General features: G+C 35.6%; 2 protein-coding genes across 3 annotated transcripts; both read left to right on the top strand.

Moving 5' to 3' along the window:
• Window positions 1-3120: 3120 nt before the first annotated feature.
• LOC114419438 (phospholipase D delta-like) lies at window positions 3121-11418 on the top strand. 2 transcript variants are annotated; one of them, XM_028385101.1, is made up of 10 exons: window positions 3134-4329; window positions 4434-4550; window positions 5874-6068; window positions 7240-7554; window positions 7660-7728; window positions 7913-8060; window positions 8572-8720; window positions 9503-9655; window positions 10249-10449; window positions 10896-11418. In XM_028385101.1, the coding sequence occupies exons 1-10, from the start codon at window positions 3379-3381 to the stop codon at window positions 11190-11192; spliced, it is 2595 nt and encodes an 864-aa protein (XP_028240902.1). In that variant the 5' UTR covers window positions 3134-3378; the 3' UTR covers window positions 11193-11418. The 2 variants fall into 2 exon arrangements, with proteins under 2 accessions (XP_028240911.1, XP_028240902.1); XM_028385110.1 differs by lacking the exon at window positions 10896-11418 and having other exon boundaries at window positions 3121-4329; window positions 10301-10426.
• Window positions 11419-13254: 1836 nt separating this feature from the next.
• Window positions 13255-16276, top strand: LOC114419431 (serine/arginine-rich splicing factor SR45a-like). Its single transcript, XM_028385088.1, has 8 exons — window positions 13255-13388; window positions 13506-13525; window positions 14305-14439; window positions 14588-14611; window positions 14771-14870; window positions 14980-15129; window positions 15699-15768; window positions 15859-16276. The coding sequence occupies exons 1-8, from the start codon at window positions 13386-13388 to the stop codon at window positions 16095-16097; spliced, it is 741 nt and encodes a 246-aa protein (XP_028240889.1). The 5' UTR covers window positions 13255-13385; the 3' UTR covers window positions 16098-16276.
• The last annotated feature ends 1607 nt before the right edge of the window (window positions 16277-17883 follow it).

The following is a 17883-nucleotide window of genomic DNA, read 5'->3' as shown; positions in this document are numbered from 1 at the left end:
ACAAATAATAAAACTATAAGGATCAAAATTTGTAATTAAATCATTATTTTATAACATAATTACCTATTAACTTAGTTAGTTAAAATGTTATAACACAAATTATAAGTTGGAGACCTCTTGGCTGTATAGACTATTGTTTTTGGTTTTTCATTATCACTCCTGGCTGTAGAAGAAAAAATTATTGATGCAGGAAGAAAATCCCCCACCTTTCCCACGACACAAGACACAAGTTCAGTGCAAAAACAAGGTGGGCCATAATATTAAAGTGCTCAACAATTCTCCTACTTGCTTGCAGGAAAGGTGAATGTAACTTTCATTTATAGTTGGATTGAAAAAACCATTCATAGTAATTTGCATGAATTATAATAAGTTTTGATTTAGTAATAATTATACAATCTGCTATTGCGTACACATCATCCAGCGTTTCAGTTTATTTTCTTTTGGTCTATTAGTATAGATTAGACAGTATACACTATACACAATATACTGAAATGACTTGGTAATGATGTTAATTTGCGATAGGGTGGGGTTGCGACAACTGTAATTAAGGGGGATTATAGCTATTATGATGTGAAGTGTGAACTTATTTCATGTCTGCATTAATTATGATCAACATTCAGGTTCAACATCTAATACTTCTTAATTCACCCTCCCCCCCAAAAAAATCCCATAGCTCTTGGCTCTTGCTTCCCTTCTTAAATTTCACATTTCCTTCGCTACCAACTTTCCAAGATTGTCAAACTCCCTTGACTTCTCAAAATTCCCTTTAAATTAAGTAAAGGCACAAAAAGAATGAAGAACAAATTTGTATAAGGAATTTGTTGTTAATTCTCGTTGGATGCAATTATTTCACCTGTTGCATTGTACTTGTTATGTGATTGCAGACAATGAATGTAGCAACTACAATATTGCAGCCCATCACGGCATCACATGATGCGCTTAGCAATTTGAAACCATTTTTTTTTATAACTATCCTAATTATGATATTTGACTATTTGATATTCTCATGAGATTTCTTCAAATTTTGCTTCGGATGTGACTAATTCTCAATATTAGGCTTACTCACATTTAAATTTTTTTCATCCTTGTATTTTGGAAAATCAAACCCCTATGTTTTCCCATGAGCTTTTTTTTTTTATCAGCCAAAGAAAAATATATATTAAAATATGGGTACAAGAGTTTGAGAGTTACAAGCAGATAAAGAAAGTTATACATGTGATCCCTCCCAGCATATTCTGGTCCCAAAAATAAGAGCACTTAAAGCCTAAACAATCCCTCACTATGAGTAACTAAACCTATAACCGGCCACCAAATAAAGACCCAACCAAAAAACACCCTGATTTGAGTCCAAAAGGTTTGGTATGCTATAGTGTGATTATAGTAGATGCAGTCTTGCACGATAGAGAATAAAATAGATTTTGGGAGTCATGGAGTATATAATTGAAAAAGTAAATGAGAAAATCCGTAATACAGTTTCGTTGACTTTTATATAATAATTATTTTAAAAGTAATGATTTATAATTTCTATGAATTTTTTTTTAAAAAATCAAATGATAATAGCATAATTTACAACTTTTTTCGTGATTCATTTATGACTTATCCCTAAATGATTATTTTATTCAAAATCTAATCTTATTTGGTAGTTTTGAAAAAAATGGCTCCCTTCTGATAAAAAAGCCGTGATACACTTTGACCTGGCAAATTTTTTTATTTTTTTTATTGTTGTGATATTAAAAAAACAAAGGGAAGCTTAAGGCCGTAGGGATGCGGAATCTGGTTTTGGTATCTTTGCATCATCGCATGATGAATGCTTCCTAGTTCCTTGAGGATATGCTTAGACATCAAATCAAAGTGATGCTATGTCTCAATTCCAACTCACCGAGATTCCATTAAATTATTTCCCAAGTTATTAAACATACTTTCCCTTCCTTTTGGTTTCCTTTATAATTAAGTATAACCATGATTTTAAATTACCAAATACTAAAAATTTAGTCATTATCAAATACTCTGTTTGGCTTCCTTATTTTTCCATACACACCCAAAGAAAAAAAAATGACAGTAGCGTATACATGTTACGTATAAAAAAATAAAAGGTTGTAGATTATAGAAACCAAACTAAGTCAAAATTTATAATTTCATTGGTTGTATTCACCAGCGTAGATTTGTATTTAGTGACGGACCCACTTTGAATGTTTCACAAATTCTATGAATTCATTTGATGAATCAAATTTATGATTTTTTATCTGTATGGAGTATGCCATGAAAAGGAGCACCCATTTGCAATCGGATCACATTCTTTTACGGGGAAAATTATACAAAACGTGGTCTTGTTTGTTAATTCTATATTTTTTTGGGGGGGTGAACACGTGGTCTTGTTTGTTAAAGTTCATGAAGAAAACACTTAAAGAAAATAATATTTTTTTTCTTTAATCCCATCCGGTAAAAGAAAAGCATAATTTCTTTACTCTAACAGTCTGATCCCATCCCAAAAAGAGAAAAAAGAACAACTTTTTTACTCTTTAATCCCATCCAAAAATGCAAAAACTTTCAAAAAAGACAAACGGACGAAACATTTCCACGAGGGACATGATTTGCTCGAAAATGGAATCCAAGCCCAAGGTAGGGCCCACTTAGTAGTTGAATGTCGTCGTTAAGGCCCACTGACACGCCACCACTACCTAAATCCAAGCCCACAAACAACGAGGATGAGAACGATTTGATATACTTTCAATCTTTTCATGATGTCACGATTCTTCAACAAAACATCATGCAAGTGCAAAGATCTGATCAAGAATCAATAATTTATTACATTAATTAATTACAATAACAACTGCGAGGAAAAACGTACAACCAACAAACCAATAATTTAACTGCCATCATCACGTGGCGTTAGCGCTTCCGTTCCGTCTAGGCGTGTCGTCATTCATCATTAACAAATAAAAAATACAAATTTAATTTTATAGATTTATCGTATTTTTTATACATTAAAAACTAAATTTAATTTTTTATTTTATTTTACATGAATCAATCTATATCAGTGTTACACTTTCACAAATTTGACTAATTATTCTATTTTTTTTTTTGTTACAGAGTCCGTTACTGTTACAAAAAAAATGTGGCGAAAATGACATGGAATCCTGTGAACCCGCCAGCACAGAAACACAATCTGTTCCCTCCTCGACGCAACACAACACAACACGAATCCAAAGCGAGAAGCTAACAAAAACCGTACCCTAATTCAAAACGACCACTTCCACGTGACTTCACTTCCTTCGTTTCACGCTATACCAAACCTTCTCTTCTACACTAAAAGCCCCCGTTTCGCTCCCGGGCGCAAATTCAAAACAATACTCTCGGCGCACGGGATCACTCACTCCCATGGCGGACACTGGCGGCGGCGACGACAATGGCGTTACCTATCTCCACGGCGACCTCGATTTGAAAATCATCGAGGCGCGCCACTTGCCCAACATGGACATCTTCTCCGAGCGTCTCCGCCGCTGCGTCACAGCCTGCGACACTATCAAATTCCACTCCGAGGCTCCCGCCGGCGGCGGCGGAGCCGGCCAGCGGAAGCACCACCATCCGAGGATCATCACGAGCGATCCGTACGTCACCGTTTCGGTGCCGCAAGCCACGGTGGCACGCACGCGCGTGCTGAAGAACTCGCCGAACCCTGTGTGGGAGGAACAGTTCAACATCCCGCTCGCGCATCCCGTGGTGGATTTGGAGTTTCGCGTCAAGGACGACGACGTTTTCGGCGCGCAGACCATGGGAACGGTCAAGGTTCCGGCGCGGCGGATTGCCACCGGAGCGAAGATTTCCGAGTGGTTTCCGATTCTGTTGCCGTCCGGGAAGCCGCCGAAGCCGGACACGGCGCTGCACGTGGAGATGAAATTCACTCCGGTGTGGGAGAATTTACTGTACCAGCGAGGCATTGCGGCGGATCCCGAACACAACGGCGTGAGGCACACGTATTTTCCGGTGAGGAAGGGGAGTTCGGTGAGGTTGTACCAGGACGCGCATTGTACCGAATCTGGTGAAGGGAAGTTACCGGAGATTAAGTTGGAGAATGGAAATGTTTATAGACACGAGAAGTGTTGGGAGGATATTTGTTATGCTATATCTGAGGCTCATCACATGGTGTATTTGGTGGGTTGGTCGATTTATCATAAGGTGAGGCTCGTTAGAGAGCCTACTAGGCCGTTGCCGCGCGGTGGCGATTTGACGCTTGGTGAGTTGCTTAAGTATAAGTCTGAGGAAGGGGTGAGAGTGTTGTTGCTGGTTTGGGATGATAAAACTTCGCATGATAAGGTTTTCCTCAAGACGGTGAGGGTTTTGCTCTAGTTGGCTTCTTGCATTGTTTGTTTTTGTCATCTATAGTTTGTTATCTTTGATTTGTTGCTGATTGATTGATGATCTTTTTGGTGCAGGCTGGTGTGATGGGGACTCATGATGAGGAAACCAGGAAGTTTTTTAAGCATTCTTCTGTTATGTGTGTTCTGTCGCCTCGGTATGCCAGCAATAAAATGAGCTTCTTGAAGCAACAGGCAAGTGTTAGGGTCATTCGGGGTTTGATTCCCTTTTCACTTCAAAACAATTCCACACTACTTAGCGATCAATTCCCTTTTCACTCTAAAATCAATTTTTGAAAATTGTTTCCAAAGTATGTGTTTTAAAAACTAACAACAGAAACAGATGAGATGTGATTTTCATGCTCTGCTTCTCAAGTGCTTAGGGGACAAATTTTTACATAATGGAAATGTAGTAGATGATGGGGAAAATAGACCAACACGATAACAACCTCTATAACAGAGTAATAGGCAACAAAAGTAAATTCCTCAAAACTTGCAAGAACGTGTGAGGAGTACCAATAAAGTATACGGTACAAGATAGAAATTAAAGAAAACAGAAACACAATTTGTTTAACGTGAAAAATCTCCTCTTAATGCAAGGGTAAAAATCACGGGTCGTCTAGACTAAAGAAATAACTCCATTATAATCAAAGATACAAAAGAATCTCAAACAAGTGCACTAAAACGTGCTACAAACACTCAAATCAAAATAAATCCCTAATTGGTACAATAGAGACAAAATAAATCCAACCGGACAATTTGAAGTATCATGCGCGTAGAACCTACTGTCCAAAAATCAGTCCGATCCAACGGTGAATGAATCTGCAGTTGCAATCTGAAAAATGTTCTGTAATATTTTTCCTCTCCTTTCTCTCTCAATGATACTGTTTTTTCCTCTCAAATGAGTCACTCCCTGTATAATAAGTGAGACAAAATGGGCCTTCCTATTTGGGTCTTTACTCCACACAGGAAGAGAGTACAGAAAACCCAAACAAACACGTCCAAATCTACTAAGGGAACAGATGTTAGAAAACAGAAAACTGTTTCTGAAAACAGGAATCGAGCTAGGCCTAAGTTTTTGAGACTGGCTACCCGTGGATGTTCACTTAATGTTGTCTGCGTGTTAGATTTAGATAATAATAATGTAGCTAATTCTTATTGCCTTGTGTTTTTTCTTTTCCTCTCGTTGTTTGTATTATGTTGTTGCGTTGACTTGATACGTCCCTCCTGTATGCTGTCAGGAGATAGGATTCTTTGTGAGCTAGTTTTCAGTGGAGTCAAATGTGAAATGCCCTGTGTTTAGTGGCCTAAGCTCTAAAGAGTGGGTATATATTTTGTGGGTGCAAAATTTAGTATGGGAAATATACCTTCTCCTGTTAATTATCTGTTTGAAGTTAACAGATACGTTTCCGTTTATTCATTTTTCCCTTTCCTTTATGCTTGTAAAATTATTGATTATTGTTAAATGGTGTCCTGTCTTTTGAGACAAACAGTGTCATAGAGTTGTTTTTTATACAGGTTGTTGGAACGGTCTTCACACACCACCAAAAATGTGTGATTGTGGACACACAGGCTGCTGGTAATAACCGGAAGATAACTGCTTTTATAGGAGGTCTTGATCTATGTGATGGTCGCTATGACACACCCGAGCATCGTCTGTTTCGTAATCTTGACGATGTATTTGATGGTGATTTCCACAATCCTACATTTTCTGTAAGTTTCAGCCCAATTGGGAATATTAATTTGTTAAGCGTTTCACTTATTCTTTCATTTTGTTAGAAATCAGGAAAGTCTTGTTTTAACTATTTTCAATAGAATCTTTTTTGGTTATATTATCCATAATGTCTTGATTGAACCCTTGGTTGGAATAAAAACTGCTGTGTACACCCTCTAATTTATTATCCATGATTTATCTGCCAAGTACATAGTAGCTTCTGAATGGAATTTATATTATGTAATATCATTGATGCCATTGATAATGTCTTACTGAAACCCCAAAGTGGTTTGGAAAGATACACCATAAGATTGTATGTAAAGCTCTGTTAAGAGACTCAGATGTTGTTTGTTTGGTCACCAAGTATATTGAAGTTTATCCATAGAATTTTTATTTTGTAATTTGCCCATAAGCTCCTAGAGTGTGGGATTGGAAGAGTTACACCATTCCTATAGTTGGGGTTTGTTACCACAACTTAAGATCCCCTTCCAAATCCGCACCGACCCCCAACCATTGATTGCAAATTTGCACTATCCAGGAAAGGAAAAAATATTTTGGGGCAAAGATAGTCTCTGCCATGTGGGCTGTTGAGGGGTGCCTCCTGTTAGTCCACCAGAGCTGAGACTTGGTTCTTGAGCCAGCTTATAGGTTGTGTCTTTTTGCCATTATTACAAGTATTTGCTCTCCTTTCTTAAGTGACTAATTCTCAGTTGTAACTTTATTTAGACTTGAGAGTAACCCAATTGTGTTATTTGCTTCTAAATAATGTTCTAGAACAATCTTAGATATCAAATTTATTGGACTCAGTTTGATAAATGAATGATAAGGAGCTAATTGTAATTGTCAGCTCTAAACATCTAATTCCTTTTGTTTATGTTGTCCCTTGTGACCTTGTTTGTATGAAAAAGTTAAGGACCTAGTAAAAGATTCATAATAAGTAATAACTAACAGATTTTTATTTTCTTGCATCATTATTGTAGGATAGGGTAATCCTGTTTATTGTAGGTTGCATATCTATGGATTATTGATTGTGATAGCCAATTATGTTTTGCTATTTTTATGTTGTAGGAAGTATTGTTTTATGGTTTTATTACAATGTTGTAACACTTAGACTTTGATTTATTGTTACTTCTCAGTTCTCACCACTCTTGTATATTTTGATTGTGGTAGGCTGGAACAAGAGTTCCTAGACAACCATGGCATGATTTGCACTGCAGAATAGATGGACCTGCTGCATATGATGTTCTTATTAACTTTGAGCAGCGATGGAGAAAAGCAACTAAGTGGAAAGAGTTTGCGATCCTTTTCAAAAAATCCTCTCAATGGCATGACGATGCTTTAATAAGAATAGAACGCATCTCATGGATATTAAGTCCTTCTGGTGCTGCTACCTTAAAGGATAAATCGGATGATTATACTGTTCCAGAGGATGACCCTTTAGTATGGGTTTCTAGTGAAGATGATCCTGAAAACTGGCATGTTCAGGTTGGACAATGCAAGCTTAGTTTTGAGTAGACTTTACTTGCCTGCTATTTTTTTCTTGATTTTGGAGATAATTCCTTTCATTACATTGTTTCCAAACTCTTACAGATCTTCCGCTCCATTGACTCAGGATCCCTGAAAGGATTTCCCAAACGTGTTGATGTTGCTCTGTCCCAGGTTCATTAACTAGTGTTTTACTTGCTTGTTCATCCTATTTCTTCTGTACAGAAAACTCAAAATATGTTGAGTGAACTCTGTACTAGCTTGCAAACCAAACCTAGATATTGAGTTTAGAATCTTATACATTGAATTGATTAGAATCATATCCTGCACTTTCTAGTTAACATAATTTTGGATGCAGAATCTTATCTGTGCTAAAAATTTGGTTATAGACAAAAGCATTCAAACAGCATACATTCAAGCGATCAGATCTGCTCAACACTTTATTTATATTGAAAACCAATACTTCATTGGATCATCGTATGCATGGCCAGCTTATAAAGATGCAGGTTAGGCTTAAATTCATGGTTTTGAAAAGCAAGATAGTTGTGTATAATTTAGTGAGGTGTTTTTCTCTGTTCTGCAGAAAAAGGACATTCTGTAAAAATGATTGCATTGATCTTACTGAAAAAAAAGAAAGAGTTGAATGCATATATTTTTGAAATATATATCCCTTTCAGAACTTGATTAGGTAGAGGAAAGAATTGTTGGTATGGTGTGAATTAGGTTCAAATCTGATTAAATGATGATAATTATGTTATTATATTTAGTTTAATTTATTTGGGAAGAACTCTTATCCCCCCAACTCTTTCTAATCTTCTTGTCTCTGTCCTAGAAACTTTTATTAAAAAAATTAATTAATGGTATTATTTTATTTGCTTTAGTAACTAATTGGCTTTTTGCTTCCTTTTTTCATAAGAGATACTTTCAAATTCCTTTGTTTGTACATCTTTTCTCTGCAAAAGAAAAAGAAAAAAAAATCAAAGAGAATGAGATGTCTCATTTGTCTTCTGTGGTCAGGGGCTGATAATCTCATCCCAATGGAATTGGCACTGAAAATTGCTAGTAAAATTAGAGCTAAGGAGAGATTTGCTGTCTACATTGTTTTACCAATGTGGCCAGAAGGTGATCCTAAAACTGGGGCTATGCAAGAAATCCTCTTTTGGCAGGTATCTGTTTGTCTATTGTTTTGAAGTTTATTGTCCAATTATGGAAATTTACAATTATGAATGTGAAGTCTAAGGATTATGCTTCTCTAAAGTGCACTTTATAGAGTACAGTGTAAGTAATTGTTGATGAGCAAATCAAGGGAGTGAGTTCTCACAAATACTGATAGGAACCAAAATAGGAATGAAAATTAAAGTAATATTATATTGAATTGAATTAAAACTACAGCAGTAGGGTAATGGCTGGAGACTAGGTCCTTACAAGAAGAACTAGCTTCTTCACTCAGCCTAGCCAATATCGATACCAATTTCCTCATACCCCCTATTCGGTTACGACACCCATATATAATCCTTCACTCTCTCCCTTTCTAATTCCAGTATCCCCTTCTCCCCTCACTCTTCACCATGTCAATTCTGTTATCTCTTTCTCTCCTCACTCCCATGAATTCCCCTTGTGGAATATGTTCCCTCCTCCTCTCATACACTCATGAGCCTACATCCTTTGTCTCATTTTCTGTTCCCTGTACCCTCTTTTCCTTTCCTACTATAAACCTCACAAATGGGCCTATAGCCTATTGAATACTGGTCTGTTTGTCCATGTGGTTGTATCTTGACAAAATCAACCATTTATTTTCATCTATGGTTACGAAACCTGCAATTTATTCTCTAAAGTGCAACTTCCATGTTAGAGGGATCTTTCTAAACTTTAGTGCTTCAAAAGATCAAAGTGTAAGTGTAACAAAAAAGAAAATATTTATTCTCAATTATATGTTTGCTGTATACAGGGCCAAACGATGCAAATGATGTATGATGCAGTTGCTAGAGAATTGAAATCAATGCAGCTTACTGATGTGCACCCACAAGATTACCTCAATTTTTATTGCCTTGGTAATCGGGAACACTTTAATGAAGATAGTTCAAGCACAAATGGTGCACAGGTGATTTTCTAAAATAATATTATAGCCATCTTGTTTTTACCTTCAGTATATCATAATTCTTTTCTTTTAAGCTTCTTTAAAATGAAGTTTATTAACATATTAGACCATATGTGGTTGCTTTATATCATAGTTATCTGCTACTGTAGAGGATGAAATTTTCTTCATATTGACAACAATAATAGTGAGGGCGAGCCCTGGTGCAGCGGTAAAGTTGTGCCTTGGTGACCTGTTGGTCATGGGTTCGAATCCGGAAACAGCCTCTTTGCATATGCAAGGGTAAGGCTGCATACAATATCCCTCCCTCATACCTTCGCATAGCGAAGAGCCTCTGGGCAATGGGGTACGCTAGTTTAGTTAGTTTATTGACAACAATAATAGTAATGTCTTGCCTGTAATATCGCTCACTCACAAACAAAATGATGTATTCTAAAATGTTATTTTGTTTGCCCTAAGCTTCGTAATATATATTGTCCAAAGCATTGATTGCTTGATTTCATACATGAGGACTGAGGATAGATTTTACCTTGTTAGCATTCAAACTGTAGAAGATATTTTAATGATCAAGAATGGGTTGAGTATATTTTCCTTGTCAGGTCTCAACAGCATATAAATATCGCCGTTTTATGATTTATGTGCATGCTAAAGGGATGATCGTCGATGATGAGTATGTTATAATTGGATCTGCTAATATAAACCAAAGATCTATGGCTGGTACTAAAGATACTGAGATAGCTATGGGTGCATATCAACCCCATTACACGTGGTCAGCAAAGAAAAGACATCCACATGGCCAGGTTTGTATTTATCCCTAAGCTTTTAATTCTTATAGCAAATTTTCTAATTGTAAATCTCTTTGTCCAGCCGCAAATGACATGTGACAACCTGAGAGCACTCTAATGAGTTCGAAATCACATGTCTTATCTAAATTGATTACATAATGCATAGTGATTCTAGGTATAAGTAGACCTGGAAAAATCACCCTTATCTTTTACTGAATGTGAATGACTTCCTCCCAAATTATTGAATTACTTAATGATCTCATGGATAGGTAACCAAATAAAAATCATTGTTAGTTTAACTTTCCACCTATGTATCTCTTGTATGGCTGTACCTCTATGTACTATGTCTCTTGGGATATTGATCAATGCCTGAATGGTGTGATGAACCTCTTAGCTGTTGTGTGCCAATATACCATGTGATATTATATATTTATTACATTCGATGGCTTTTGTTCCTGCAGATTTATGGTTACAGAATGTCACTTTGGGGAGAGCATCTTGGCATGTTAGATGAAACTTTTGAAGAACCAGAGAGATTGGAGTGTGTGCATAAAGTGAATAAAATTGCAGACAACAATTGGAAATTATTCGCTTCTGAAGATTTCTCACTTTTGCAGGGACATCTTCTTAAGTATCCTGTACAGGTAGATTCCGATGGGAAGATTAGATCCCTACCTGACTGTGAGAATTTCCCCGATGCCGGGGGTAAGATACTGGGGGCTCACTCCACGACAATTCCAGATATCCTAACAACTTAAACTCCTGAATTCATGTCGTTGAAGATTTGTAAAGATTGTGATTTGTTGCCTGCCCCTTCCTGAGAAAGAGGACAGAAAAAGAAGTTGGGGGTAAAGTTATGTAGCTTTCTGTACTTAAAAATGATTGTTCAGATCACTTGTAAATCTTTCACACAGAATTGATTCATATTTTGAAAGGATCACCAGTTTATAGATATCCGTTACCCTGTCCTCCTTTATTTGGTCATAGTTTTTCGCAATCTAATCTGCATTCATAGATTGTACGTTTTTTCCTCATACTTTTTTAAAGTAGCAAAATTTCTAAATGGGTATTCACTATTCAGTATACGAGGCAAGAACACAATTATTTTTATAAAAAATGAGAACGCTTATGGATAAAAAAATTAATGAATTAGAATAGTTTTTAATTAAAATAATCACGAAGCTCTCTCTCTTGTACTAAAATTACCCCCAACCCCTCCAACACCCATTTGCTTTCGCTCTGGTTATGCCATCCTCTTCCCTTATTTGTGAGATTATTGTATTTTCACTAGAACCATTTTGATTAGAATGAACCTTGAACAAATACAATATATCATTACAAAGCAATATAATTATAACCTAGTAAGACCATTTAATGCCAATCAGAATAAAAAGGACACTATCTATATTTCTTGCACATTACCACAAAAAATGAGTTCCAAAACAACGTAGTTTGTAGAGTTTGTGCTAGTTAATCTTATGAAATCTAAGAATGACAATGCAATTTGGATTTCCTCTCCCATATCTTTTTCTACTTTAGACAGGGGTAATTTTATTTTAACTTAGAACCTTCACCAGAACTCCTTGAGTTTCATTTTCATCCTTATCACGGTCTTGTAACGGGATTGCTGGTCTAAGGTGAGGATGTGTTTTGGGTAGTTTGGTCTTCAAAAAAGCAAAAGAGAAGTTGAGGCGTGAAGATAGTAAAAAGTGATGAGCGAATAAAAACCGGGACATGCTAGGTGCACCCAGCAACATTGCTGGTGCACCCAGCAATTAGGTGAATGGACAAAATTGTCCTTGTATTAAAAAAATAATTCCTTCTTTCGAAAGAAGGTTCTTCCGATAGAACAATTTATTCTATCAGAAGAACCTTCTTCTGGAGAAGTTACCGGAAGAAGTTCTTCCGGTAACTTATCCGGAAGAAGGTTCTTCCGGTAGAACAAATTGTTCATCGAAGAACTTCTTTCGAAGAATAAATTGTTCTATCGGAAGAACCTTCTTCCGGAAACTGAAATTCTTCGGAAAAAGGTTCTTCCGGTAGAACACAAATTGTTCTTCCGGAAACTTTCTGGAAGAACCTTCTTCCGGAAGATTTCCAGAAGAACCTTCTTCCAGAAGAAGAAATTATTTTTTTTAATGCAAGGGCAATTTTGCCCATTCACCTAATTGCTGGGTGCACCAGCAATGTTGCTGGGTGCACCTAGCATTTCCCATAAAAACCCTTTCATTGGTCCATTGACAACCAAAAAATTCAAGGCTGTTGCTTTGTGCACCTGCACAATTGCTGGTACACCCAGTACAACAGTACGATTCCAATATTATTCTTCCGTAAAGCTTATATGGATTGGCCAATCCTTGTGAGACTTATGGATTGGCTAATCATAGGTTTATTAACATAAATCTATTAATGTATTTTTTGATCTTATTACAATTAATTTTAATCTAATAATGTATTTTTTTGCATATATAAATTTTAAATAAAAATCATAAGTTTCATAAAAATTCATATATGTAAATATATTAATATTTAGATCAAAATTAATTGTCACAAAATTTATTATTTAAATTTACATGCATTAAATATACATTAAAAATTTTAATATTATATATAAAGACATTAATTATATTATGATATAATTGGCCTATTAGAGTATTGTGTTAATAACGGAAAAGTCACATATTCATTCTTATTTGAGTCATTAATTTTAAATTAATTCATAAAACATGTTTTTGAAAAAAAAAGTTAAAAAATCACATGGGCCACTTAGCAACACCCAAAATTCAACAAGCCTAATCCGTCTTAATAACCCTACCCATATGACAGCTCACTATATGAATTGAAGGTCAATTTGCTATTGCTTTTCGACAAAACCGTTACCCTTCGTCGTCTTATACCTGATTCTTCATCTCCGTTCGAGGGTCAACACTTGAAGATCTTAGCTCGTGGCAATGGCAAGTTCTCTGGCTCAATCCATTCCCCTGACTCGGATTATTCTCAATCCATTATTACAAGTTCTCTATTTTTATTTTCTTTTTTCTGTTTTAATATTTTCCCCAATTATTTTGCAGGCCGATTCTCCACCGAGAAGGTAAACCCCATAATCCTCTTAGATTATGGTAATCATCATAATCAAATATTTCTGATGCACGATCATCATGTCGCATTTGACATGATCTTCGTCTGCGTTCATGTTTTTTGTAATTCTAACGCACAATGAATTGAAACATTGAAAATGATTTGCTAATGAATTTGTTTCAGTCTACGTTTAGCCTCGTAGGTAGGTCCTGAAGATAGTCTATGCCTGAAGCATTTAGTTGTGCTGTGTTCGGTGTTTTCCCTAGCCCCCTAGGTAGGTCACCTTGTGGTAGTATTGCCCTAGGCTGTTGATCTGGGATTTGATCTCCTCAATCTCGGCGAGAAAACAGGGACGATCACCGGAGATCCACTGGGGATCCCAGAATTCCGGCTGAGTTATGGGTGCTATTGAACCTAGATTTAACTCGACCTAAATTTGGGAGGGTCCACAGCCTTCCCAGTCTCGAGCCATAGGTGAAAGAACTGTGGAGAAATACTAAGGGTTACATGTAGTCGACTACACATTTTGGCCTTTGTCCGGAAGGATCCACAACCGAGATCTAGCTCAGATGCTTGGCCCAGATTCAGGATGGTCCAGAATTAAAATTCTTAATTAGTTTATCCCAAACAAGTTTTGTGCAATAATTTGTTTGTAAACGAGATGTTTCTTTGTGTTGTTGTTGTAATATGAGATTCTAAATCCGAACTCACGGTTAAAGGAATGTGGAGGGCACTCTGAGATTATTGGTTATTGAAGTCATTTGTCCCTTTGGTGATGATTGAATATTTCAGGAATTCAAGGTCCCCTTCCCCATGGAGGGCTGAGTCAAGGTCTAGGTCAAGGTCTAGATCTAGGCCTAGGTCTAGGTCCCGGTCAAGATCTTTTGAGAAACAAAGGCCAAGATCCCGGTCGAGAAGTCGTGGAAGGTTAGTGCCAACCATGATATCATTCAAGAGTTGTGGCTGTTGACCGTGCCACTCTTTTTTCCATTATATCCCTTCTAATTTGTCTGATATTTCTTCCTTTTGTGCACTCTGTCCTACATTGTGGACTGAATGATGTTGTCTTGTTCAGATCAAGATCAAGAAGTAACGAAAGGTTAGTCACTTTCCGTTTTACATGTATCTGTTCATAATTCTTTCACTGAAAAATAAAGTCTAATATTTTGAAGTATTTCTGAAGGGAACAACTGTGCTTGTGTGTTCTGATTTAATGATGTTGTTTGAGGAGCTTATAATATGGTCAATTATGTTCCAGGTCTGAGGCTAAAAATGCTGGAACTACACTTTATGTGACTGGCCTGTCTTCAAGGGTCACTGAGAGAGACCTAGAGGAGCATTTCTCTAAGGAGGGAAAGGTGAGTATCATATTTGATTTCCTCTCCATTTTCATTGAATTGTCACAGTTTCCCACATTAGTGTGTCCCATATTTTGGAATGGATATCAATAGTTGTCTTCTTTGTTAGGTTGCTTCGTGCTTTCTTGTGGTGGAGCCGCGGACACGAATTTCTCGTGGTTTTGCTTTTATTACAATGGATACTGTTGAGGATGCGAACCGTTGCATCAAATATCTCAATCAATCAGTTTTAGAGGGTCGCTATATTACTGTTGAGCGGGTAACATGTTCTTCACTTTACTAGTAGTTACTAAAAACAATCATGCTTTTCTTTCATCTTAACTTGAAGGTTTTGTGGTCATATTCAGAATACATTGCATCAACTATTTTGGCAGCAATCAAAGATGATCAGTTCATCCATGTCAACTTTAGTGATACAGCTTGATCAATGGCAAGCTTAAACAGCTAATCAAATGCTTCTGATCAACTAAACATAGCAACTATATTGTCCAACAACTTTACAACCTCAGCATTCACTTTCAACTCAACTAATCAACGGACATTATCAACAACTTTCTAATCAGGCTTTTATGGTATCTCATGCCTAGCATTAATCGTGTGTGGATACAACTTTTTTCTTTTTTCATATGCTAGGTTGTTTATGTTGATAAAACTTTCTTTTAAAGGACACCCTTAAATATAATATGTCAGTGTTAATACAATTTAGTAAGGCAAGAAGGATATCATGAGATTCAATCTGTTTTGCTTCCAGTGGTACTTGAATGATTTATGCAGTTTGTTTTTGTCAAATAAATTCCCCATGGATTGTGAGCGTCTATTTTATTTCAGTCACGAAGAAAGCGGCCAAGAACTCCTACACCTGGACACTATCTTGGCCTTAAAAGTACTAGAGACTATGGTAAGTTTGAGACCTGTTGAATGGTGAATCTAATCTTTTAAGTGTTTGTTTTATAAATTTTTTTACTGAACTCCATCTGTTTGTCTCAAGGGCATCGTGGTGACCATGGAAGGTATCGAGGAGGTGGATCTGGTCATGATGATTATGGATATCGTGGTGACCGTGGAAGGTCTCCAAGGCACTCACCACCATATCGAGGTGGTAGAGATTATTCACCGAGGCACTCACCCCCACCTTATGGTGGAAGATCTAGGAGGGACAGGTCCAGGTCACTTCCTTATTCTCCATATGGTAGCCCAGATAGGAGGTATGCTCGTGGATCTAGGTGATGTCTTTTAAGTTTGAAGATGGTAATGAAAAAATTATCTATTATGGTATCGTGACTAAAGTTTGTATCCATGTTTTGGAAATAGTCTGCACTACTTATGCTTTAATTTGTACACTTATATTTGTTCGGTATTTAACTAGTTTATACAATTCATAATTTATTGGTCAAATTGTTCTACAAGACCTCGTATCAGTACTCGGTAGAGTTCCACTTTGTCTCTGATCTTTTTTTAGTTCGTTTCTTCGTACTAATAAATAAAAAGTCGCAATTTTGAGTAAATTACAGTTCATTTCCTTCAGTTCTATACGTTTCCATCTTATTGCAAGGGGGGTAGGCGTGGAAACAAAAGATTGCCCAAGTTTGGATAATTTATTTTAAGTTTAATTTTTAAATTACTTTAAATTATTGAATCTTTTTAAATATAAATGTGCTTATTAATCTAATATTTAACAGATTTTTATGTGAAATCATGAAATATATATAATTTTATACTTGTAAAGATAACCTAATATTAGCTAAAATTTGAAAACAATATTTTAGTGAGTTCTACTTCTAAATCAAGATAGTCATTAACTGAGAATTGTGTTTGAATTCTAATTCTAATAAATAATACATTCCTACATAAAATTCACATCAAAATAACCAAAGAATGTAGAAGATACTATCATTGGTTTTACTCATGCATATCATCTATACTCTAACCGGAAATAGGTTGAAAGTCTTTTGTGGCGACGACTACGAATATTGTGTAAGAGAATTTAAAACCTCAGTTTATAATATAAATAATATTATTAAATAAGTGTAAGCATATCTGTGTAAAAAAACAGCATAAGCATATATCATATAACCATTGCTGCTAAGTTCAATTCTACATTATCTTTCACAGTTAAAATATAGAGTAATGCCGTGTTTAGAAAAAGAGTTCAATTCTACATTATCTTTCACAGTTAAAATATAGAGTAATGCCGTGTTTAGAAAAAGAGATAGATCTTTTAATCTTTTAGATTTTTCTATAGTGTGTTAATCAATAAAATATCACAGGATTATTTATAGTAAGGATTAGGGACTCCTCCTTATTATCATCTCATAAAGTCTCTCGTTAGTTCCTCTGCTAAGAACAGTTAAATGTTATTATAACTATTGTAATAGCATATTTTATTATTTTATAACTACTCATTATCAAGCAATTAAATGTAATAATAAAGTAACCAAATCAAACACAAACAAGAGCCACATAATATTTTGCTAACATATTGAACTTGAAAATTCATACGAATTACTCAAATATCTTATCACTAAATCAATTCTATTAAATTGCTAAATGTGTGCTTGAGATCCATTCGTAACACAAAAATCAAGTCAAACAAGTAAAAAGCATGAACATTTAAAATTGGTAACTTTTATTGTAACTTAGAAAATAGTCAATTATGTCTCTTGATGCAAAATTAAACACATGTTATTAGTCATTCAAAATACAAAGTAGAATCCACTAACAAGGAGTGATATCATTTTCATATAACCTTATCTCTTAAAGGTATTGTCAGAGTTTAATATTTAAGTGTGTCTTTAATTTTACCTTAAATAATTAATTTTGAGTTCATAATTAATTTTAATATTTAATTTTACCTTGAATAAAAAATTAAAATTAATTATGAGTTAAGCAACTGAGTTATTTTTTCATTAGATAAAAAAATATTCTTAATTTAATTTTATAATAAAAACATTTAAATATAAATCATATGAGTTTAAATTCAAAATTTTCAATCATAGTGTCTCAAGATAACACA

This window comes from Glycine soja, chromosome 1, assembly GCF_004193775.1.
Source record: "Glycine soja cultivar W05 chromosome 1, ASM419377v2, whole genome shotgun sequence".
NCBI classification, from domain to species: Eukaryota; Viridiplantae; Streptophyta; class Magnoliopsida; order Fabales; family Fabaceae; genus Glycine; species Glycine soja.
This window is presented reverse-complemented; position numbering and strand designations above follow the sequence as displayed.

Bases quoted from the DNA above. Each gene is read 5' to 3' on its own strand.
- LOC114419438 (XM_028385101.1), top strand. From the start codon at position 3,379: ATGGCGGACACTGGCGGCGGCGACGACAATGGCGTTACCTATCTCCAC. The intron at 6,069-7,239 runs GTAAGTTTCAGC...TGATTGTGGTAG, and splicing joins TCCACAATCCTACATTTTCT to GCTGGAACAAGAGTTCCTAG. The intron at 8,061-8,571 runs GTTAGGCTTAAA...TTCTGTGGTCAG, and splicing joins GCCAGCTTATAAAGATGCAG to GGGCTGATAATCTCATCCCA.
- LOC114419431 (XM_028385088.1), top strand. The intron at 14,612-14,770 runs GTTAGTCACTTT...ATTATGTTCCAG, and splicing joins AGATCAAGAAGTAACGAAAG to GTCTGAGGCTAAAAATGCTG. The intron at 14,871-14,979 runs GTGAGTATCATA...CTTCTTTGTTAG, and splicing joins ATTTCTCTAAGGAGGGAAAG to GTTGCTTCGTGCTTTCTTGT.